The sequence below is a fragment of the Sapajus apella genome, unplaced genomic scaffold (genome assembly GCF_009761245.1).
Source record: "Sapajus apella isolate SASKATOON/1434 unplaced genomic scaffold, GSC_monkey_1.0 scaffold147, whole genome shotgun sequence".
Classification (NCBI taxonomy): domain Eukaryota; kingdom Metazoa; phylum Chordata; class Mammalia; order Primates; family Cebidae; genus Sapajus; species Sapajus apella.
Window position 1 is genome coordinate 2,130,489 of NW_022437087.1, and position 23,404 is coordinate 2,153,892.

Consider the following 23,404-nt stretch of genomic DNA (forward strand, 5'->3'; position numbering starts at 1 on the left):
CAGGAGTTCAAGACCAGCCTCGCCAACATGGTGAAACCCCATCTCTACTAAAAATACAAAATATTAGCTGGGCATGGCGGCAGATGCCTATAATCTCCGCTACTCAGGAGGCTGAGGCAGGAGAATTGTCTGAACCTGGGAGGCAGAGGTTGCAGTGAGCCCAGATTGCCACTGCACTCCAGCCTGGGCAGCAAGCAAAACTCTGTCTCAAAAGAAAAAGAAAAAGAAATGCTCATTGGATTATTTTGGATTTTTTAATTTGAGATGCTCAAACAGTATGTAATACAAATATGCCAAAATCTGAAAAAAATCAAAAATCTAAAACACGTCTGGTCCCACTCATTTTGGAAAAGAGATAGTCAACCTGTATTGGAAAAAGCCCTTTGCACTGTCTTTAGTCTTTGACTTTGGTACACTCTGCTTGTTCTGATTTTGAGTATCCTGGATGTGGTACTGATACCTGAGTTGGCATCCTCTTCCTTCTACTGTGCATAGCCTCTTAAAATAGGGGTTGGGGAGGGAGTTTCTTCCTTTTTCTGTCATTGAGATCATTCATGATGGATTTCCTTTAGATTCTCTGGTTACTCTGCAAAGGAATTTTATTTTAGGGTCTGTTAGCCCAGAACCTATCATATGTGTTAGTTGTCTTTTTTTTTCCTGTCCCTCTATGTGTTTGAAATGTTCCTTTTTTTTTCTTCCTGTATTGTCCCAGCTCACTGCAGCCTCCTCCTTCCAGGTTCAAGCAATTCTCCTGCCTCAGCATCCCAAGTAGCTGGGATAACAGGCATGTGCCACCACGCCCAGCTAAATCTTTTTGTATTTTTAGTAGAGATGGGGTTTTGCTGTGTTGGCCAGGCTGGCCTCAAACTCCTGGCCTCAAGTGATCCACCTGCCTCAGCCTCCCAAAGTGCTGGGATTACTGGCATGAGTCACCACACCCGGCCAAAATGATCCTTTCTGAAGTCCAAGGCCTGCATAGGTCTATGCCTATCCTTTCTCTCAAGATAATGAGAACATGTATTTCCTCCCAAAATAATGGGAACACCTGTTTTCTCCCCAGATTGCCATCCCCTCTACATTATTATTTGGAATGGCATTTGTCCTTTGTTTTCTGAGAAGATGAATTTTCAGCACAACACGTGAAGCCAGAATCAGCTGTTGGTGTTTATCAGACTGAATTCCTAGCAGAGTGTTGAGTCACCCCTGTTGAGTCACCCCTCTGTGTTCATTTTCTGATTTCTATTGGGAAATCACCACCTGGACACTGCATGTGACCAGGCCACCCTGGGATAATACCTCAAAATATCATTTGTCATCCTATCCTTATATTTTTATCCTGGAGCTCACCACCTGGCCATCAGACTCAGTTGTGCCACTTTCCAGGAGGAGATATCTATATTTTAACCCTCAGAGTTCTTTGTCACCTTCTCTCTCTGGAACAAAGGATCATTTTTTACTTGCCTTACCCAGGTACAAATGTCATTGTACTAGGCCTCACTGGCCTCTGTGAAGCCCCGTTTACTTACCGTCTGTGTGGCAACTGTGTGAATGTGGGTTGGTATGGAGTCTCTGTACCATTGTCATTGGTCAACTTTCTTAATACTTTGCCCCTGAGACCAACTGACTGTCACATCCGCTGCCCTAGTTGACATTTAGAGTCAATGTGGATTTTTTTTTTTTCTCGAATTGATTTGAAGTTCTCTTGCTTAGACTGGAGAATCTCCTGTGAGGCCTGTTTTCTCTTTGCTTTTGAGGGGCCCTTTTATATTGATAACCAATTTCTAGTGTCTAAGGTCTATCAATGCAGTCAGCTGTTCACTTGTGTTTTTCTTTTACTTTCTCAATCAACACCTTCCATTGGAAAGAAATGTAAAGAACTTCTGTGTTCCTGAGGCCTTTTGCTTCCTGTCTGGATATTTAGAGATCTTCTGAGAAGACTTCAGACTTTGTTAACTGTTGTTTGAATTCTCCAAGAATCGGCAGAAGTTGATCCCAGGTCTTTTTTATTTAGCAAAATGAATTTCCTTAGTCTTTTTTTTAAATTTACTTTTTTCTACATAGATTGTTAAAACAAGAAATCTTTCTATAAATGGATAGAATTGCATGGGGCCAAAATGGGAAATTTTGTAGGAAAATAATCATCTCAAAACCATTTTATCTGGGGAAATAATTTCAGGAAAATGCCTTTCTGTACTTTTAAAATCCACTTTTCTAAAGATGTGGTTCTGTTATCATTTTTTACCCATGAAATTTCCGTGTAATTAGCTTGATTATTGCTGAGCTTTTACCTGCTTGTCATTGAATTGTTTCTTTTTGTATTTTTTTCTTCTAATCTGTTAATCTTTTTTATTTTTGCTCTTCATTTAAAAAAAAAATCTTTGGTAATAACCTCACATTTTAAAAATACCCCTTTTTGTTTGACAGTACTAGCTGAGAGGTTTTGTTTTGTTTTGTTTGAGATGGAGTTTCACTCTTGTTGCCCAGGCTGGAGTGCAGTGGTGCGATCTTGGCTCACTGCAACCTCTGCCCCCTGAGTTCAAGTGATTCTCCTGCCTCAGCCTTCCAAGTAGCTGGGATTACAGGTGCCCGCCTCCACGCCTGGCTAATTTTTTTGTATGTTTAGTAGAGATGGGGTTTCACCACGTTGGCCAGGCTGGTCTCAAACTCCTGACCTCAGATGATCCACCACTTCAGCTCCCCAGAGTGCTGGGATTACAGGCGTGAGCCACTGTGCCTAGATAAATTAAGAGTTTTAATTGCAGCTATGATTACTATAGTTCTTCCTTTTATTTATTAAATTTTTACTTATTTATTTATTGGGTTTTTTTTTTTGAGATGGAGTTTTGTTCTTGTTGTCCAAGCTGTAGTGCAATGGCATGATCTTGGCTCACTGCAACCTCCGCCTCCCGAGCTGAAGCGATTTTACTTCCTCGGCCTCCAGAGTAGCTGGGATTACAGGTGCCTGCCACCACGCCCGGCTAATTTTTTCGTGTTTTTAGTAAAGACGGGGTTTCACCATGTTGATCAGCCTGGTCTTGAACTCCTGACCTCAGGTGTTCCTAATTTTATGGGTATTTCGTAGGTATATGTATATATTTATGGAGTATATGAGATACTTTGAATCTACTTTTTATTTTTACACATACATCACTGTATACTTTTTTAAGACTTTTTTTTTCTGAAACAGAGTCTCGCTTCGTCACCTAGGCTGGAGTGCAGTGGCGTGATCTTGGCTCACTGTAACCTCCGACTCCCAGGTTCAAGCGATTCTTCCTCAGCCTCCCAAGTAGCTGGGATTACAGATGCCCGCCATCATGCCCAGCTAATTTTTTTGTTTGTATCACTTGAGCTAGGGAGTTGGCAGTTGCAGTGAGCCGAGATCACGCCACTGCACTCCAGTTTGGCCACAGAACAAGACTCTGTCTCAAAAAAATAAATAAAAAACAAAAAAATTGGAGTCCTTGCCCAGTTATCTTGACTGTGTCACAGTATTTACTACCTGCCAACTTCATGTCAACTTTGGATTTGATCATTGTGCCTCATTTTTTAAGTCACAGATTATAATGATAAGAACATAGAGCTACTAGCAGACCCACTAAGGACCACCTTCCAGAGTGGGGTCGACCTGTTACCACAATTATCTATAAACTTGTAACTGATCGTATAGTAGCAGCCAGTCTACATTCCCCGCTGTGCCTGTAGCATGCTTTATCTCCTATTTGATTGAAGCCCATCTGTATCCTGTCAACCACATTGGCCTGGATCAGCAGTCTTATAGCTCTATGACAAAAGGAAGAGGTTAATGTGACCTGGTGTATAAGAATAAGTATCTACCAATTTATTTGTGTGTGTGTTTTTAATTAAAGTTATTGCACAAGCGATATCAACAATAACAAAGATCAAGGTGAAAGAAAACTCTTCCTCCTTGGAATTCAACTTTATTTCCCATTTTCTTTTGCATCCCTTGTCCATGATAGTACATTTTGCATAGCTGTAACCTTATGATAGAAATAATTTAATATTTTGCTTTTTTAGATTATTTATTTTGTAGGCATGCTTTCATTTGGCTACTTAGAATTCATAATTTTCATTTTAACGTCTACATGATATCTTATGAATTGGATGTGATAGAATTGCTTAACTATCATTCCCAAATTGGAAATGTGCGTTGTTCCCTGAATGTTTACTGTTAAAACATTGCTGCAAACAACTGCTCCCTTTCCTAAATTCTGAAAAAACAACACACCTTTAATTGCCATACTTCCAGCTTTCAAGATTTTAAAATCTACAGGTTAGTCTTAATATTAAGGAAGAAGAACATGTATGAGAATCCATAAAGCTGTAAAAGAACAGATCATGTTCACCCAAATGGTAAAGAGATTTTTTTTGAGCTTGAGTATCAGAGAAGACTTCATGGAACAAGTTATTTTTGAATGGGCCTTGAATGATAAAAAGGATTTGAATATAGAGTTGGACTGAGAGTAGTCTAGGTTGAAGAAACTGTGCGCTCAGAATTGGTAAAACCTCAAATGTGTACTGTGGACAGTGAGTGGTGTACCTTGGCTTAGGTTACAGGGGCTGTGTCCTATATACTCTGGGGTCTGGCAGTTAGAGAAGCTGAAGGGGTGGATTACTGCCTTGAATACAGGCTGAGATATTTATAGTGTAGTCATTAATAGTTGAACCCTGATCAAAACTGTTTCAGTTGATTAACCTTCTTGTTGCTGTTTTTTTCGCCTGATGAATTCTTCTTCCCTGGTTCCTTTCATACAGGAAGGTACTCTAGTCCCTCCTTCTCTCGCTTCCTCCCTGCCTCCATCCCTCCCTCCTGCAGAGCCCTGCCCAGTTGCCAGGCTGTAGTGCGGTGACATGATCATAGCCCACTGTGGCCTCCAGCTCCTGGGCTCAGATGATCCTCCTGCCTCAGCCTCCCAAGTAGCTAGGACTACAAATGCACACCACTACATATGGCTAATTTTTAAATTTTTTGTAGAGACAGGGTCTTGTTTTGTTACATAGGCTTGTCTCAAACTCCTGTTCTCAAGCATTCCTCCTGCCTGTTCCTCCCAAAGTGCTAGTATTACAGTGGTGAGTCACTGCGCTCAACCAACTCTGATCTTTAAGTGACTGAACAAACTAATGATCATGATGGAACAGATATCCAATGGAAAGGGTATGAAGTATTTACAGTCAAGGGCCACATGATCAGAAATCCTTGCTGATATGGCTATGTTAATTTCTCAGTGATAACAATGGCTTATATAGGGGTCTTTGAATGCATCCAAGCATTGGACACACCTATCACAAGAGCCAAGTGTATTTGGAAGGTTTTATAATAGTATTTTCCTGTGCTTGGTGATTCATCACTATGCCCCAGTTTTAAGATATAGTTTTCGTGGAATTTAAATGGAATGGATCAAACTTACATGTTTAATTACATTCAGTTTCAATGACGATTATTGATCTAAGCCTGCTGGCGTGACCCATGCAGCAGCAGTCAGGCAATTTGTCCCCACTGGCCCCTTATTTGTGGTCTGTTAGCCCCACTTTCCTCATTCTTTTTTACCCCTATTGTTTATTGTTTTGTATTTAATTCCATAGACTACCTTCAAACGTTTCTCTTTTTTTTTCTTTTTTCTTTGAGACAGAGTGAGTCTTGCTCTGTTGCCCAGGCTGGAGTGCAGTGGCACAATCTCAGCTCACTGCAGCTCCACCTCCCAGGTTCTCCTCTAAGCAATTCTCCTCCCTAGGCCTCCGGAGTAGCTGGGATTACAGGAGCACGCCACCATACCCAACTAATTTTTGTACTTTTAGTGAAGATGGGGTTTCACCATGTTGGCCAGGCTGGTCTCGAACTCCTGACCTCGGGTCATCCACTCGCCCTGGCCTCCCAGAGTGCTGGGATTACAGGCGTGAGCCACCACTCCCACCACTTAAAACGTTTCTTTGAATGAGATAGGAGAGTAAAGATTGCTAGTTCACACATATTAGGTATTGTAGTAAGATTTTTTTCTATATATCTCAGACAATATATAACTAAAAGGGATCACTAATGAAAATAATAGTTGTTCTGCTGTTTCGGGAGCTTTTCAGACTGTACTTGAAGTATTGTTTTCATTTCTGGGTACCAAATACCAAGAGGGATGTACATAAGTCATAGTAGTTCAAGTAGGAACGTGACCAGGATAAAACAAGAAATACAGGTCTATCATAGCAAGATTGGCCTGGAAAAGTGAAGATAAGATAGCTGTCTTCGAGTAGCTTATAGGGTAGTTTGAGGGAGATGGATTAAACTTGTCCCATGTGATAAAAACTAGGACTGATGTTCAGAAACTTCAAGGGAACACATTTGGGGCTCAAGAATGGTCTAGCCGTTAAGGTTATCCAAAGATGGAATGGGCTGCCCTGGGAGGAAATGAGTTTTAGAGGATACAAGCAGAGTTTAAACAGCTACTTTGGTAGAAATCATTGACCCTCAAGATTCCTCCTACCCCCCTGCTGTGTGATTCTGTAACTATGAGGTTTCTATGTATGCATGATGGGGGAAATCATTGGAATGGGGAGAATGGAGTTGCCTTTTGAAGTAGGTAATATGTTCTTAGACATGTTAAATTTAAAAGGAAGTTGGCTTCCACAGTAGAGATGCTGTGGCATCCATTGTAAAGTGGTATTGGCAGTCCAAGGAGAGTCCTGGCTTAGAGATGGCCTTAGGAGTCCCAGGCATAAAATTAGTTAGTTTAAACCACACAGATGATAAATTAGTTGGCTCGCTGAGTGGAGAGTTTGTTCAAAGAGTATGAAGCCTCAAAGAATACCCATAAGGAGAAGTTGAAGAGATACTAAAATAAAGAGAGTGACAGCCAGAAGGCCAGGAGTTTAAGGAGGATAATACTAAGGAGACAGTTGACAGAGAAGGGATTAATCAGTAATACCACAGAGAAATCAGAGAATTCAAATTGAGAAAAAAAGCATTTAGGTTAGGAATATGAAAATTACTGTGGAATTTCAAGGAAGCAGTTTCTGGAGCAACCAGGAGAACCTAGATGTTAAAGAGAGAGCACATAGTGTAGAAATGAGAAGCTGCCGGTTTAAGAGATATGGGGAAGGAAGGAAGGAGAGGATGTAGTAGCTAGCTGGGGAAGTAGACAAGAGGAAAGGGGGTGCCTTTCATTACGAATGGAATGTTTAATTTGTTTTTAAGCTAAACCTCGTCGTGGTGAAGGCTTATGAGAGATTTTAGTTTAGTTTACCTTGAGGCCTTGTGACACAATAGCTTTTCTGCTGTTTCCTATTATCCTTCCTAATAACTGCCACTAGGGGGAAATCTGAATCAGAGAGAAAAGTTTGGGAGTCATCTTGGCTTTATGTCCTCAGTTTCTAGTTTAAAAAATAAATAAATAAAGGTGAGTGGGTAGCAGACACTCCAGACTCATCACCTTAGCAGTTAAGAGAGAAGGGTCCAGGACTCGCTGGTGGTCAAAGGATACTTTAGTTGTGCTTAGCAGCAATGTTGTAAATGTTTAAGATAATATATGCATAGATGACTTATGTAACGTTATTTTTTATGCAGCAGGTGAAAGAAGAGGCTTTAAAGTATCTGCTGGTTACAGCAAGTTCTTCGTGATTGTCTATGATTTTCAATGTGTCTCTATTCTTCGCAGGGTCAATTCTCCCTACTAGTTGAAAGGATGCATCACATACACAAAGGCACTCATACAGAACACCAGTGAGAGGGGAAGATATTTCCCTCCTAAGTGTGAGGCAGAACTGTGCCTAAAATGAATTAAGAGAGTCATCCAAGAGAATTTGCTAGTAGAACTCTTGTGCTGTGGCACTAGAAATTGTTACCAGACATTAAAGATTCCAAACCTATCAGTTTTCAGGGAAATAAAACACTTAATACTCATGCCACTTAAATATTACCAGTTTAAGAAAAATATGAGCAAATATTTATGTGTGTGGTTTTAATTTTTGGCATAAAAATGCCAGTTGCGCCGGACGCGGTGGCTCAAGCCTGTAATCCCAGCACTTTGGGAGGCCGAGGCGGGTGGATCACGAGGTCAAGAGATCGAGACCATCCTGGTCAACATGGTGAAACCCCTTCTCTACTAAAAATACAAAACATTAGCTGGGCATGGTGGCGCGTGCCTGTAATCCCAGCTACTCAGGAGGTTGAGGCAGGAGAATTGCCTGAACCCAGGAGACGGAGGTTGTGGTGAGCCAAGATCGCGCCATTGCACTCCAGCCTGGGTAACGAGTGAAACCCCATCTCAAAAAAAAAAAAAAAAAAAAATGCCAGTTGCTTGCTTACTATGCCCAAATAGCCTATGTCATCATAATTATCATTGTCATGTCAATAAGGTCTCATAATTATTAAAACATCTTAATGTTTACAAAGCCCAGTCATACTCATCTTATTGGATTTCAGACCCAAAGATGGCTCATAGGTGAAATTGCACTGAAAGGTCCTTTTACTAAATCTCCTCCATCTCATGCTGTATTATGGGGTTTGACAATGAACAGTGCGGTTTAGTGTGATTTAACTTTATTTTTTGTTTCTAATTTTTCTATAAATCTCATGCTTTTTAAATAAACACTTAAAAAGTGTTCCATGCTTTTGTAAACCAACATTATTGAGAACAAATCGAATCATTAGTGGATTGTTACAAGGTGTATGGGCAATCATGTCTTTTGTGTGGCTCAAGCTGTATGACTGATCCATGAATTTAAAACATTTGTGGTTTTGCAGGTCGAGTCTATGCTGTCTTGTCAAAGAGAGAAGGTCGGGTACTTCAAGAAGAAATGAAAGAAGGGACAGACATGTTCATTATTAAGGCTGTGCTTCCTGTTGCTGAAAGCTTTGGTTTTGCTGATGAAATCAGGAAGAGAACAAGCGGCCTGGCCAGCCCACAACTGGTATTCAGCCATTGGGAGGTAAAAATCCAAGTTCCCATTCCTTCTTTCTCATCTGTGGGTACATTCCCTACAGAAGAGCCCAAGAATAGCAGACAACACAGATCATGGCATCTGGCCTTTCTATGTATGGCTCAACTCAGTCAAATGGACAGGTGAAAGCAAATGGCTTTTTTATCCAGATTGAATGATCCTGAGATCATCTGTGGCTTATAATAAACACACATACACACATAGTCACTCTCATTTGTTCTTTTTATTCAATATAAAATTTAAGATACTGAAAATTTAATCCTTTTTTCACCCAAATATATATTTTAGATTTTTAATAGAAAATCACGGACCTTTTGAATGTGAAATTTTAAGAACATTTTCTTCCAGGGAAAAAAAATTATCTCCAGCCATTTAGAAGGGAACTGTTACACTTCTTGCAAAGGGATAGCTTTAAATTATGGTGTATTATATATTCTTCCATCCCCATTATGAAGATTCAAGGTTTCCGCGGCTTTCAAGTGTTGTGGAATGAGAATGGAATGAAATGGCTACTCAGAACCCTTCATTGTCAGTGTGGGTAAAGGTGGGTGAAAAGGCAAACCTTATCTGTAATCAGAAAGGAAAACTTAACAGATCCACATTGCTGGGGAGAGAAGGAAAGATTGTGAACACATTGTTAAGTTAGAGAAAAAATAATAGCCAGAGGCAAAGGTAAGGTCAGACCAACCATCCTGAACAGATCCTTAAAGGCAAAGGAGACGGGAGCCAGCTAAGAAGGACATTCAATCAGAAGGTGTCGCATGAGAAAAGGCTGGTAAAGGCAAACTGCAAGCCATGTGCAAGAAACAGTTTACTTTTCAAGAAAAAGCCTAAGGTCAGGAAGAAAATTTTAAACCCAAGGATGTAAGTAGAAAGATTGTTTTAAGAACAGTTTTTGTGGTGGTTGTTTACAGGGAATTGAAATAACTTCACATTATTCCCTTTTACCATGGAGGTTTGTAAGGTAATGGAAGAAGCATTGACTTTGGAGTCAGATAGTCCTGGTTTCAAATACTAATTCTTCTACTTATTTGGGCAAATCATGGACCCTCCCGAGTTTTCTTCACCCCCTGGTCAAATATCTAACCAAGTGCCTGACATTGTGGCTGACTAGCCCTTGCTGATGCGAAGATCGTTTCCTCATGGATCATTTTCTGAGTCTATACCACATTCCTTTTGGCTTGCTCTCAGCAGTGTGGCATTGCACGGGGCTTCACACAGATTATCCATGGTTTTATTCTTAAATTCTATTTCAACACAACTCATGATTTAGCTTCAATGCTAAGCTGTTATCTTTCTCACTTTCTTTAGCCTGATGGGTCCGTTTTTCCAGAACACTGTAAGAAGAGTTTAAATTTAGATGAGAATGGAAAGTGAGAATAATTGAGGGAGAACTTTCTTTTTAAAACGAAATTTATAATCAAGTGAATCAGTGAAGTAAAGAAGGGTGGTAGTGTAGAAAAATTGACTTTGGACAGGGTAAATTTGCTTTTAATTCAGTAAGTTCATATCATCTAAATTGATTGCAAGTGAAGTAACCATCCCAGAACACTCCATTGTGTCTGCTTTTCCTTTAAAAAAAATAAAGTCACATTCGTAATGCTTGACAGAATGAAGGTTAACACTATGATTTAGGTTACATCACAGAGTTTGCTCAGTAGAAAGTCTAGGTTTTAACAGTAATTTACTGTGAATTTTTTCTTACCTTTTGCATCTTTCTCTGAAAACTTAATGGGGTTTTGATGGTTTTGCTGGCTTATATCTGACGAGACATTGCTGCATTTCATTATGTAGAAAACAATAGCTCCAAAACATTAATTTTGTAATTTCTGAGCTTGTGGGTAGTAATTTCTTGTTTATCCAGAATTCTAGCTTTTTAATTTTGGTTTTGGTTTTTGGCATTCAACTTTTATATAAGAACACAAACCAATAAGAAACATAAGGGATGCATTTTAAAAGGCAGTGGCTGAAAAATAGGAACTATGTAGTAAAATATATTACTGATGGTTCTAATGAAAACATTATTACAGCATCCTCTACCACAGGTTTTAGTTACCTGATGTGTGATTACAGAGCAACACAGCTAAACAATATTTAGAACCGGAGAGATTCAGCCCACTTCAACCCAATGACCTTGAGGGGAAGAATGCTTTCTTCATTGGCATTACCATTGCCGCAAACTGCCTTCAGAATTCACAAGTCATGCTTCTGAATATCTTAGAGATGACAAGTCGTCCATCTCATGAAGATGTCCTTGATTAACACTTGCGCATAAAACTGGGTTATAGTATGTTTGATCAGAACAAAGAGGATGTAGGTTAAGTAATCACTGGGATTGTCTGTAAATGCAGATCCCTAATAGGCATTCAGTGCTGCTGCAATGGCATCATTACTGGAAGAATGATCCATTTGAATTCTTATATTCTATTTTTTGTTTTAAAATCTCATCATTTTATAGTCTTATCCTTCCAAGTGATTTTGTAAAGCATATTTTTTTTTTTTTAACGTATAAAGGTCCCTTCATTTCTTAGTTGTCAGATATATTATTTAGGAAGCAGGTAAGACTGCTCTAATAAAGGGATCCCAAAATACAGTGGCTCAAATAAGGCGGAGATTATTTCTCTCTTGTGTCTAGGGAGGCAGACTAGGGCTGACCTGTGGCTCACGGTGGGAGGATCCCAGGCCCGTTCTGGCTTGCTGCCTTTCTCAACACTTGGCTCCCACTGATTGTCCAGAGTGGCTGCTCTACGTCCCTCCATCACATCTGCCTTCCAGCCAATAAGAATGGGGATGAGGAAGAGTAAGATGTTCTCCTTTCCTTTAAGGACACAAACTGGATCTTGCACACATGACTTCCCCCTCATCCCAATGCCCAAAACCAGTCTAACAAGGTTAGGGCACATCTAACAAGGCCCCACCTAAGAAGGAAGCTGGGAAATGTAGTCTTTAGGTCTATGGCCTGTGGTCTGTTTTGGTAAATAAATTTTTTTGGAATGCACCTGTACCCAATCAGGTGCTGTTTTCCATGGCTGCTTTTAAGCAGAGTAAAGTAGCTGCGATCGAATTCATATATGGCCTGCAAAGTCTAAGATATTTGCTATCTGGCTCTTTATAGAAAAAGTATGCCTCAAACTTCTGAATCTAGGTGGCCATATGCCTACCTGAAATTTCTATTAGGGATATTGAGGGACAACTGGTGTAGAAACAGCAAGATTTTACCAAATAGGCAGTTTCTGTACATGAAGGCCTTGATGGTTTTCCGTCTCCCTTATCCTTCAGAAATTTAAAAGCAAATCTGAAAATTGATCTTACACATTTAATAATTAAAAAAAATATATTACTTTCTGGCTTAGCTATATCTAGTTATTAAAAATAAGTCTCTTAAATAACTTGAGAGAAAAATGTTCCCAAAAGTTTTGCCCCAGTTTTGTACTATCCTTCTGCCACGTCCTTGCCACCTGTCGTGGTCCTGTTCCCAAAAGCTTCAAATCTTTGGAATCTTAAAAACTACATTATAATTAAATGTCATTGATCTGATATTTTTTGGCTGTCTTGGTTTTTCCCCCATAGTTAGGTTTAGAAATAACACAGTTGTTGAGATATGGCTTCTCACTCCAAGGCACTTCTTTTCATTTGTATTCTACCACACCATATAATTTACAATCAAGAGCTTTTGAGAGAAAGTGCTTCAAAAAATAGAGAAAATAAAATTACAGGCATTTTTCCATGAGGAAACCTTTGAAGTCAGCAATCTCATAATTTCTCTTCCTATGTTTTACCCTTCTATGAAAAAGAAAGAAAAGGAGCTAATAACAGACACAGAAAGAAAAAATATTACCAACCAGTGCCGTCGTACATGTATGTCAGCATAACCTCAAGATTCGCCACTGATTACTGAGATTACCCTGAGGGGTGGGCTAAAGTTCATACCGGGTGAAGTGATTACAATAGCACCAAACAAGTTTATTTTGGACATGGTATTTTCCATCTGCCAGCTGTAATCGTAGTGAAAACTGGGCAAAAAATTGAAATGGAGCACTCAGAGCTTCTTCCTTCTAGGCTTTCTTTTCCCTTAATGCCTAGGGCAACAGTTTGCCCTTGGGTACTGTTTTATGAATCAGAAAATGGCATCCCCTTCAGGCTATTGAGTTGCAAAAATACATTCTCACTCTAGGCTGATGTATTCTGGGTGAGGCAGTGAGAAAAAAAAAAAGCCCCTTTTTCTTCAGTGTGATAGCAAGCCCTCCTCTGTGGCCTGGAGGGGCCTTTCTGTGGAGCACAAGCTGGACAACCATAAAAGGGTAGGCTTGTCTTTGCTCCACTAAGGAAATTCAAAACCAGCCTGGAGCACTCGGGCGTTGCTCCATCTGCGCTGTTCTCAGAGTTTGTTGGGCATGTTGAGGCAAGTGGCTTCAGGCTGTCCACACAGATGCAGGAGGAGTGAAGGTGTCTTCATGATATTGGGACTTTTGTTTTTTTTGAGACGGATCTCACTCTGTTGCCAGGCTGGAGTGCAGTGGCGTAATCTTGGCTCACCGCAACTTCCATCTCCCAGGTTCAAGTGATTCTCCTGCCTTAGCCTTCTGAGTAGCTGGGACTACAGGCTTGCACCTCCACGCCCAGCTAATTTTTGTATTTTTCATACACGGGGTTTCACCATGTTAGCCAGGATAGTCTCGATCTCTTGACCTCGTGATCCGCCTGCCTCGGCCTCCCAAAGAGCTGGGATTACAGGCGTGAGCAACGACGCCCGGCCCGAAATTGAGACTTTCAACATTCCATCCTTACAAATGGGAGAACCCAGGTATATGATCGTTTGAAATAAGTTGCCCAAGATCACACAGCTAAGCAGGTAGGGAACTGGCATTGAAGGGAGACTGCCTGGCTCCCTAGCCGGTGCAGTTAACCCTCACACCACGTTCACTCTGGCCTCAGTGCCTGTTCCTAGATTCAGTGATGTGCCATCCCCCTACCCCTCACTCTCTGGGTTTGATTCCACACAGACTCACTTGGTTCTTGCTCATTGCATTCTCTCTGCCTGTTTCCTTGTGTATGAGGAACAGACACCACCCCTCCCACCTTGTCCTCCCACCAGCAAAGCAGAGTAACCAATTCTGGAAGCAGTTTGTGTTTCTCACAGGTGTTGAGAATTTTACCTCCAGACAAAAGAGAATTATAACTGGTGGTCGGGTGTCTTTAAAAAATTTGTTTAAAAAACTCCAAATTTTTTTTCCATAGGAAGTTACCGAAAAATATGTACAGGGAGGTCGTGTGAGCCCTTCACTCCTCCACCCCCAGTGTTAACATCTCTTGTGTCTGTTGTACAATACCATACCGGGACATCGACATTGATACACCAGTAGAGCTTTTTCAGATTTCTCCAGTTACATACACTTGACTTAGCTAGTACCAGTGTGCAATTTATGTTTGGATAAACTCAGTCTTCATGGCAGTCTGCAAACATGGCAAAGGCAGGCTTTGGAGCCAGACAAATCTAGGATGTGCCAGGTGCTTTACTGTCTGACTTTTATGTAACATCTTCCTCAGTCTTCACAACCCTGTATCAATTGATGGATTATGAGTGTTTTCAGCTGCAAGAACCATAAAGCCAGAATAGTAATTATTTAAGCAATTAGGGCTGGTGGTGTCCCTGAGCAATTACCATGGCTCAGGGACACCATCAAAGATGCAGGTTCCCTTTCTTCTACGCTGTATATTCATGGGAGTTTGTATGTCATCAGTGCTAAAAAAATTTATCACATATGTAGCTTTATGTAATCAAGACACAGAATTGTTCCATCACCACAAGGCTCCCTCATGCTCCCCCTTCATAGCTACACCTATCCTTATCCTGGGTGGATGGCTTTTGACCTGTCAGGCTGTTCTGAGTGACAGCCACCTTCCTTCCCTTCCTCCTGCCCAGGCCCAGGCCATGAGCCCACACCGACAGCCTGGCTGGTATCATGATGACATTGTCTGCTGGTGAATGGTCTAGAATGAGCCTTGCTATCCTAGGCCCAGTGGCTGGTGAATCAGAATTGAGTCTCTGGGACTGATGTGCCCATAAAATCACAGCACACACCCTGTAATCCAGAAGAACCCCCTCAGATGGCCAAGTCCACAGGACTGAGCTTCCTCCCGACTCCTCCTCCTCACTGCAGTTTCTCATCCAAATTCCATCCATCTGCCCTTGTCTGCAACTCTGCCTACCCATCCCCCACCCAATTGCTGGACCTTGTCTCCTTTTCTGCCCCCAGCCTCTAACTGGGGTCCCACCTCAAGACACTCTTCCTGTGGACTTGCTGTCACCTGCCAGAATTGTTACTCTGGAGCTGATAATGCCTCTGTGCCTCCCTGGCTGCTCTCATTCTTACTACCTGCTCTTTGCTTCAGGGACTCTTTCCTAGAAGGATATTTCTTAGCTCTTTTGTTGAGTGTCCATGAGAGGTCGTATGTTTTAAAGTCTGTCCAGCAGAGGCTTTTTTTGGATAGTGGTTTATTTAACTAGATAACGACGTGTAGGCTCACACCGAGGCTCCTTAGCCTCTGAGGACTTCATTGTGTCCCAGCATCTGTCGCTGATGCGAAGCTTGTCGTTGGTCTGATTCATGTTCTTCTCCAGATGATCTGGCTTTTCTCTCTGATTTTCTGTGTCTGCCTCAGTACCAGGACACAGGCAGCTGCTTTATTTCCAGCCTTTGTTCAAGAGCAAGGAGCACAGTTGTGGCCCACACCTCCCATTCTGTAATGTCTAGTGGGTTAGAATTGAGCCTCAGGAGGTGCAGGTGGTCACAAATTTCCAGCATTTCAGCACTGTCACAAGGGGTGGATGGTTTTATTATCTTGCTCCAAACTCAGTGAGGTGTTTCCATCTGAAGACTCTCGTCCTGGTCTCTGTTTTCTGGTTTTGGAACTACTGTAAGATGTACCCTATACATACTTTATGACTCTTGACTTTCCTTTCATACTTTTTTTTTTTTTAATTTCCATCTGTCTGTGCTGTATTCTGTATTCTGGGAAATTTCATTAAGTCTGTCTTTAAAAATAATGTTCTGAGGGTGAAATTCATACAACATAAAATTGAACATTTTAAAGTAAACATTTTGCTGCATTTTTTTCCATTCACAATGTCATACATCCACTACCTCCAGAAAAAAATTTAGAAATTAGCTGGGCATGGTGGCATGCACCTATAATCCTAGCTGCTTGGGAGGCTAAGGGAGGAGGATCACTTGAGCCCAGGAGATGGAGGCTACAGTGAGCTATGATTGCACCACTGCACTCCAGCCTGGGCAACAGAGTGGAACTCTGTCTCTTAAAAAAATATATATGTACTACTAATAAAGTGTAGTTACATGTGTTGGTCTTTGTTGAGGTTGAGGACAAAGGCAAAATATTGATGGAAAAGACATTAACATTCAGATATATCCTAGCAAAAAGGAAAACTTTTTAAAATCATATTATTAAAAATTAATAGTTTTCTTTCTTCCTTAGTGCTGTGAACTGGCAGTGTGAGCAAAGAATGATAACGTATGTTACAAGTTTTGTTGAATCTACTTCCATTTGTTCACACCTCCAATGATTTTTTTTTTTTTTTTTTGGATACAGAGTCTTGCTCTGTCACCCAGGCTGGAGTGCAGTGGCGCAATCTCTGCTCACTGCAAACTCCGCCTCCCAGGTTCAAGCAATTCTTCTACCTCAGCCTCCCAAGTAGCTGGGACAACAGGTGCATGCTGCCACGCCCTGCCAATTTTTTTTGTTTTGTTTTGTATTTTAGTAGAGATGAGGTTTCACTGTGTTGCCCAGGCTGGTCTTGAACTTCTGAGCTCAGGCAGTCCGCCCACCTTGGCCTGCAGGCATGAGCCACCACACCCGGCTGATTCTTAATGCTTAACTACCATTCCTAGCAAGCTTAGCTGTTCATTGCTTAACTTTTTTTCATTCACTAAGAGTATATGAATTGGGGAACTCAGTGAATAAAGTTTGATATGAAAACTGCCTAACCTTGCACATTCTGTCATCTTCTTTTACAAGATCATTCCCAGCGACCCCTTCTGGGTGCCAACCACGGAGGAAGAGTACCTGCACTTTGGGGAAAAAGCCGACTCTGAGAACCAGGCCCGGAAGTACATGAACGCAGTTCGAAAGCGGAAGGGTCTGTATGTGGAAGAGAAGATTGTGGAGCATGCAGAAAAGCAGAGGACACTCAGCAAAAATAAGTAGCTACCACTACTGGTGCATTCTTTTCCTTTGCGTGAATTTAAAAGTCTCATCAAGGGTTTAGTATTGGGGAAATTTCTTTTTGCCACATTATCTCTGTTTATTCACTTGCAATAAAGTTGATCCATATAAATATTCTAAAGAGGATGTTAGCGAACATGTTTTCCAAGTGTGTTTTTAATTGGTTCTGGTTCAAGGCAAGAAGTTATAAATATTGCAGTGGTGATTTATTGCTGCCCTGTGTGACCCCCAGCAGTAAGACGTGTGGTCCAGGCTACCCACTTGGTGCTGTGGAGGTGATGTGCAGAGACCCACAGCGGGCGGTCTCCTCTGCATGGGGCAGCCACTCCAGGGCTCACACTGTCTCTGCCTGTCATCACAGTGTCATAATTCAGAGTACATCCTCCACATAAACATCACGTGTGAAATTTCGGAGTGGAAACATTTCATATTTAATCAGTGAATCACGGCATTTTACATCATTTGGAGAGACCACATACTTGAGAAAGCAGCTGCTTTTTTAGTTAAACCAAGTCACTGTTGCAGCTCATCCAGCTTTCGGAGCTGTCTAGCAAAACGGTGTCATGTTCGACAGCTAGCCTGTGAATCTTCTGCTTTCACACTCACTCATAAATGTCATCGTTCCCATTTAAATCAGTGTTAATGGGAGTTATCCCTATGCCTTTTTCTTTTTTTAAAAAAACGGTAAATTTCTATAATTTTATTTGCTATTTCCTTTTAGCCTTACTTAGCTAATACGCATGACGTTATGGCTTTATTGTAAATATTTTTCATAAATCTCAGTTGCCTCCTTGAGAATGATCTTCATTTAAGGAAAAAATGCAGTTCAAAAGAAAATAGATTTTATATTTTTTGATGTTGCATAATAATTTTTATAGCCACATAAAAGAAGGATTCCTTGTCATAGCATAAAATTATCAGACTGGACTTTGTTTTCAGAATACTTTCATGGATTTTCTTAATAAACTAGGTCATTTTTAATACTAGCCATAGACATTTTATCGTTAAATCTTCAGAGACCTGGCATAGCTGGTCAAATCTAATTGATGTAGACTTTGGGGAAAATGTGGCTGGATAATTCACTGTTTAATTGTAACAGATAATAGTATCTGAATTCGTTTCGGAGAGATACCATCTATTGGTTTATTTGAAAACTTTGATACCATAGGAAAAACTAGCACTTTGATTTATAGCATTTGTGAAGAACATCATTCGGACTGCCAGATGTGCCATAAATGTGTTCTTAGATCAGCAAATTGTGCATTTAATGGAGAAAAGAGGCATAACCCAGAAAAAGTTGGAGAAAGAGTTGCTCTTTCTGCAGTCTGTTGGGCCCTGACAGATGTGCCAGTGTGGGGGAAGTGACATGCTGGGTTGACAGATTGTCTCTTCCTTCTCCATGTTTGAGGGAGATCATAATGAGCAGGAAAGTGGCCACAAAGAGGCAGACCAAGGGATATAGCTGATCTGCCATCTAAATAATCTACCTTATTGTGTAATTCATGATGAGACCCCAGTCATTGAAACCCTGTCCCCTTCTGTGACAGCAGAGTAAGACTACGTTTTTACTGTGCCCGATGCCATGACCAAACTCTAGCCTCTGTTTGTTGAATTCAGTAGAAGCCAACCAAAATGTTGTCAGTCCACAAGTGGAAGTGAGAGTGTTCCTGTTCTTACAGAGGGGCTGGCTTTTTACACTCATTATTTATAGACAGGCTTCAGAGACAGTGAGGAAGGCTGGGCTGAGGAAGACACAAAACCAAGGCTCTCACTCCTAGAGAGTTCTTTGCATTGAGGTCCAGAGGCAGCTGTCCTCCTCAGGGGACAGACAGGCAACGCCAACATAATGCCTTTTCCCCACCATCCCTGGAGTAGGTGGGTCAGAGAGGAGAGGCTAGGAAGGGCCTGGGCTTCAGCCCCCACTGCAGGATGAGCTACAAGCGGCCCAGAGACCATCACCATTGCTCTCTGATTGGGAGGCTGTGAAAAGCCTGTTTCCTGTGCCAGATTTTCCATAGAATGGAAGGGAAATTCTCTTCTATTGGGACTTTTGTGAAGAGTGCGTGGCATGGAGAGGGCAGTACTCCTGCCTCAGCCTCCGGAGTAACTGGGATTATAGGCACGCATCACCATCTCCAGCTAATTTTTTGTCATTTTAGTAGAGACGGGGTTTCACCATGCTGGCCAGGCTGGTCTCGAACGCCAAGTCAGGGACTTTTGTACGTATTTGATCTTCACACTTGTATGAAACAGGTAAGGAGATTCATTAGAGCCTGGTGAAAGTTAAGTTCACAGCCCATGGTCCCGTTTTTCATTCAGTTATACCTCTTAGTAAGCACTGCTCTCAGTGTATCACACAAGGCTTCCCATGATTATTGCCTGAGACCTGTTAGGATCAGAGAAGTCATCAGTAGTCGCTGAATATTCACAATGGTAAGGGGGACTTGGGGGCATCTTCATTTCTGTTCTGTGCCTTGAACTTAGGTAAAGCTGTCAGTGTGCAAGATTCAAAATCATTATCTGGACTGAGTCAGTTTTATAGACCAGTAAATTTAGAAAAATAACAGATTTCAGAAATTAGATTAACCTTTGTACTTGGAGCTGAGAATAGGGATCTGGATGTAAAAGATCTCTTTTCTCTTACCTTAGAACAGCCAAATAAGGTTCAGAGCTATGGCCAGTTTGTCCCAGGAGTCAAAGCCCTTCAGGTAAATAGATTATTGAATCCAGGAATTAGAAGATCTTCCATTGTCAAGTAGTAAAACTCTTCCTTTCTTATTAAGGCAAAGAGCATTATATACTTTCTGAGCTAGAAAAAAAAAATCATAAGGACAAGAATTTATTTATTTACTGAGACATGGTCTCACTCTGTCGCCCAGGCTTGAGGGCAGAGGTGCCGAAGCTTACTGCAGCCTGACCTCCCAGGCTCAAGGGATCCTCCTGTCTCAGCCTCCCTAGTAGCTGGGACTACAGGCATACACACCACACCTGGCTAACTGTTATATTATTTGTAGAGACAGTTTCACCATGTTGCCCAGGCTGGTCTCAAACTCCTGAGCTCAAGTGATCTGCCCATCTCAGCAGAGTGCTGGGATTACAGGTGTGAGCCACTGCACCTGGGCAAAGACAGTAATTTAGATCAGGTTCTAAAAACAGGATTCTGAATGTCAACCTGAACACATAAAACAGACCATGGAAGCACTAGAACCTTCTTTTGATCCTGCTTTATGTATACAGAACCTGCAGCCCAGAGCCCATCTTCTAGTTTTAGGAATAAAGAGTGGGAAGGTTTTCCACTCCGTGGCACATCTGCCTTGCAGGTCACAAGCAAAGCCATTCGCAGTAGCCTTTAGCAAGCCAAGGTAGCTCCTACCAGAGAAGAAGGGCGAGAAGGACTGAGGGGGAGGAACAGAAATAAAGGTTCCCCAGAAAGGGCCACAGCCCTCCCAACTTGGACATCCCTGGGCCAGAGGTGACAGTGCAGAGACTTGATCATGAATGATGGGAACGGGGTTTCTTACCAGCCCACAGGTCCTCTGGGCCTTCTGGCCTTCCTGAGGAAATTCCAGAGAGCCAGACCATTGGCTTCAGCCCCACTGGTCCTCCCTTGGTCCACCTCATCCTCACCACCCTCAAGGGCCAGGGTTTGGCTTAGGGGCTTACAGTTAGCCTGTGGTTTTACACATCTCTGCCAGGTCTCTGGATCTGCCTATGCCTAAGATTATTCTGGATGGTTCACGTTCATGGCAAAAGGCATAACTGCTCTAATTCTGCTGTCTCAGACTTCATTGTGATCTCAACAAAAGACTCAACCTTTCATGTGCAGTTGTAAATGCCTTTTTACCTCAGCCGCAGCTTTTTGCGAGATTAATGATCTGGAATTTTTATTTATTAATTTACTAATTCTACTATTTTCAAATTTTAGAATTGTTTCCTAAGAACTACTTCTGTTGTCTTTGTGAGGAAAACTTTGCAGTTGAGCCATAAAGCCCCGATGTTGTACCGCACAGCAGTGGGGTTAGGCACAAGGAGTCAAGAGTTGAGAAACGAGAGAGTGCTGGGTCCCGTCACTTCTCCCCAGCGCGGGGCAAGTCAGCCTCTTCAAACCTCACCTGCCTCATGTGTAAGCTGGGGGATAATTCCCCATATGTAAGGGGTTGTGGGGAAAAGTAAATGAAATAATCTGTTAGGACACAGTTCCTGGTATATGGTGCCCAATATATTAAAGGCGGTTGTTGCTGTGTTTATCACAGTTATTGGGCAGTGCAAATGCACTGAGAAGGTATATGAATTCAGACCAATCAAAGAAGCAGTTAATCTACTGTGGCAAAAATTCAAACCAGGTATTGGCTTTCTTTTTCTCTAATGATGCCTTCCTGTCCAGCTGGTTTTGAACGGTCTAGACCTGAGGAGGAGGATGGCCCTCCACTCTATTCCAGGGTGGTTGCTTTCTAGTTTCTCCACTTTTCATTGCATTTCCTAGAAGTCAGATTTTACACTGTAGTCAGTGCCCTTGTCAGATTAGGAGCTGTCTGTCCCCAAGGCATAGCAGGTGGGTCTGGCTACCACAGGACCCCAAGGCAGTTGGCTTTTGGACAGTGGCCCTGCTACTCAAAGCAAATAAGCCTGCCCACCCCATGCCAGTCCATGCACATAGGGCTGCCAGCTGCCCTTCATTCATTCCTTGTGAGTCCCCAGCAGTCACTGGTGACAGCTGGAAGAGGAGCTGCTGGTAAGTGTGTAGCGGCACTGCGTGGGCTTCGCGCAGCAAGTGTTGAACAAGAAACAATGTCTTGTTTGCATGGCCCTCCCTGGCACTCCCAGTTCCTGAACCAACCCCACCCCCAACTCCCTTTCTCTCCCCTCTGCTTTGGAAGTGGCACCCATGGCTTCAGACCTGGAAAGTTTAAACTCCACTGTGCCCATTCTCACCTGTCTTCCCACAACTGCCAGCCCACCATTTCTCTCACTTTTTTACCCCCTTTTGACTTCATTTTCTTTGCTCTCCAGCCTGGACCCCAATACCAGTCTGTCCAAAGACTCACCAACACACTGATCTTCATCCTCCCCAGCCAGCCACAGCCACCAAACACAGCCATCCCCCACACTCACTTTCTTGGAGGCACCTGTTGCCTTCATTGCCAAAGTTTACTCTCAGTCAGTCAATACCTCTGCCACTGTCGCCCCTCCCTCCTCTCAAAGAGCAGGAGGGCCAGGGAGCCATAGAGGAAGCAGCTCCTAGAGAGACAGCCAGTATGGGTGCTACAGTCACTCAGGAATGGCCCCCAGGGCACCCACCATGTGGGGCAGCACAGGCAGCCTGGTGCCCAGGGACTTGAGCCCAGCAGGAGAAACCTGATGAGCAGCACCCACAAGGACAGGGAGGGACCAGAGCCTTCTGGACAGTGGCAGTGGGCTTCAAGGCTGAGGGGATAAATGTGTACAGTGGACAAACGGCCCCTGCCCTGGCCTGATTGGACATTTGGAGGCCTCAGATACATGAGAAATGGCTTTCAAAGCCTAGTCTAGAGGACCTCGCCTCTGCACATGCCCCCCCAACCCCCAAGCTGAACAGAATGTCTGCTGCTATAGAGAAGAGAGCTGTAAACAGGGGGACAAGGGCCGGGGAACTGCCCTAGACCAGACTCCAAGGAACTGATGCCAAGTTGTACAAAGTCCATTAGCAAAAGAATATGTCAATTCCATTGAGGCCAAGATGGTCCAGTGAGTGTTTGCCTCAGGGCTTTTGGGGAAGGGGAACCACAGTTTTGTTTGTTTGTTTGTTTCTGGGGGTTTTGTGGGTTTTTTTTTTTTTTTGGCAGAGTCTCGCTCTGTTACTCATCTCCGCTCACTGGACCTCCACCTCCCGGGTTCAAGCGATTCCCCTGCCTCAGCCTCCCAAGTACCTGGGACTACAGGTGCCCACTACCACACCTGGCTCATTTTTGTATTTTTAGTAGAAAGTGGGTTTTGCCATGATGGCCAGGCTGGTCTCGAGCTCCTGACCGAGATGATCTGCCCACCTAGGCTTCCCAAAGTGCCGTGATTGCAGGCGTGAGCCACTGCGCCCGGCCACACAGTTTCTTATTAAAACTGCTATCCCGGTAAAAACGCCTGGGCTGGCAGCCATCTTTGTCACATGACATGATCCCACTAGCGAAGGAAGCTAGCACGGGAAAGTTGAGCTGAGAGATGAGGAGGGACCAATTTCTGATAG

The 23,404-nt window shown here is 42.5% G+C and overlaps 1 protein-coding gene across 4 annotated transcripts in view; it reads left to right on the forward strand.

Annotated features, from left to right (window-relative positions):
* The window catches only part of EFL1 (elongation factor like GTPase 1), a 125,121-nt gene extending 107,798 nt beyond the window's left edge, over nucleotides 1–17,323 (forward strand). For 2 of the 4 annotated variants that reach the window (XM_032264825.1, XM_032264826.1), the window contains exons 16-17: nucleotides 8,750–8,934; nucleotides 16,981–17,308. In XM_032264825.1, coding sequence (XP_032120716.1) covers nucleotides 8,750–8,934; nucleotides 16,981–17,169 — 374 coding nt within the window. In that variant the 3' untranslated portion in view covers nucleotides 17,170–17,308. Of the gene's footprint in view, nucleotides 1–8,749; nucleotides 8,935–16,980 lie in introns of all 4 variants that reach the window. The other 2 variants (XR_004264683.1, XM_032264824.1) reach the window with 2 other exon arrangements.
* Nucleotides 17,324–23,404: the final 6,081 nt, after the last annotated feature.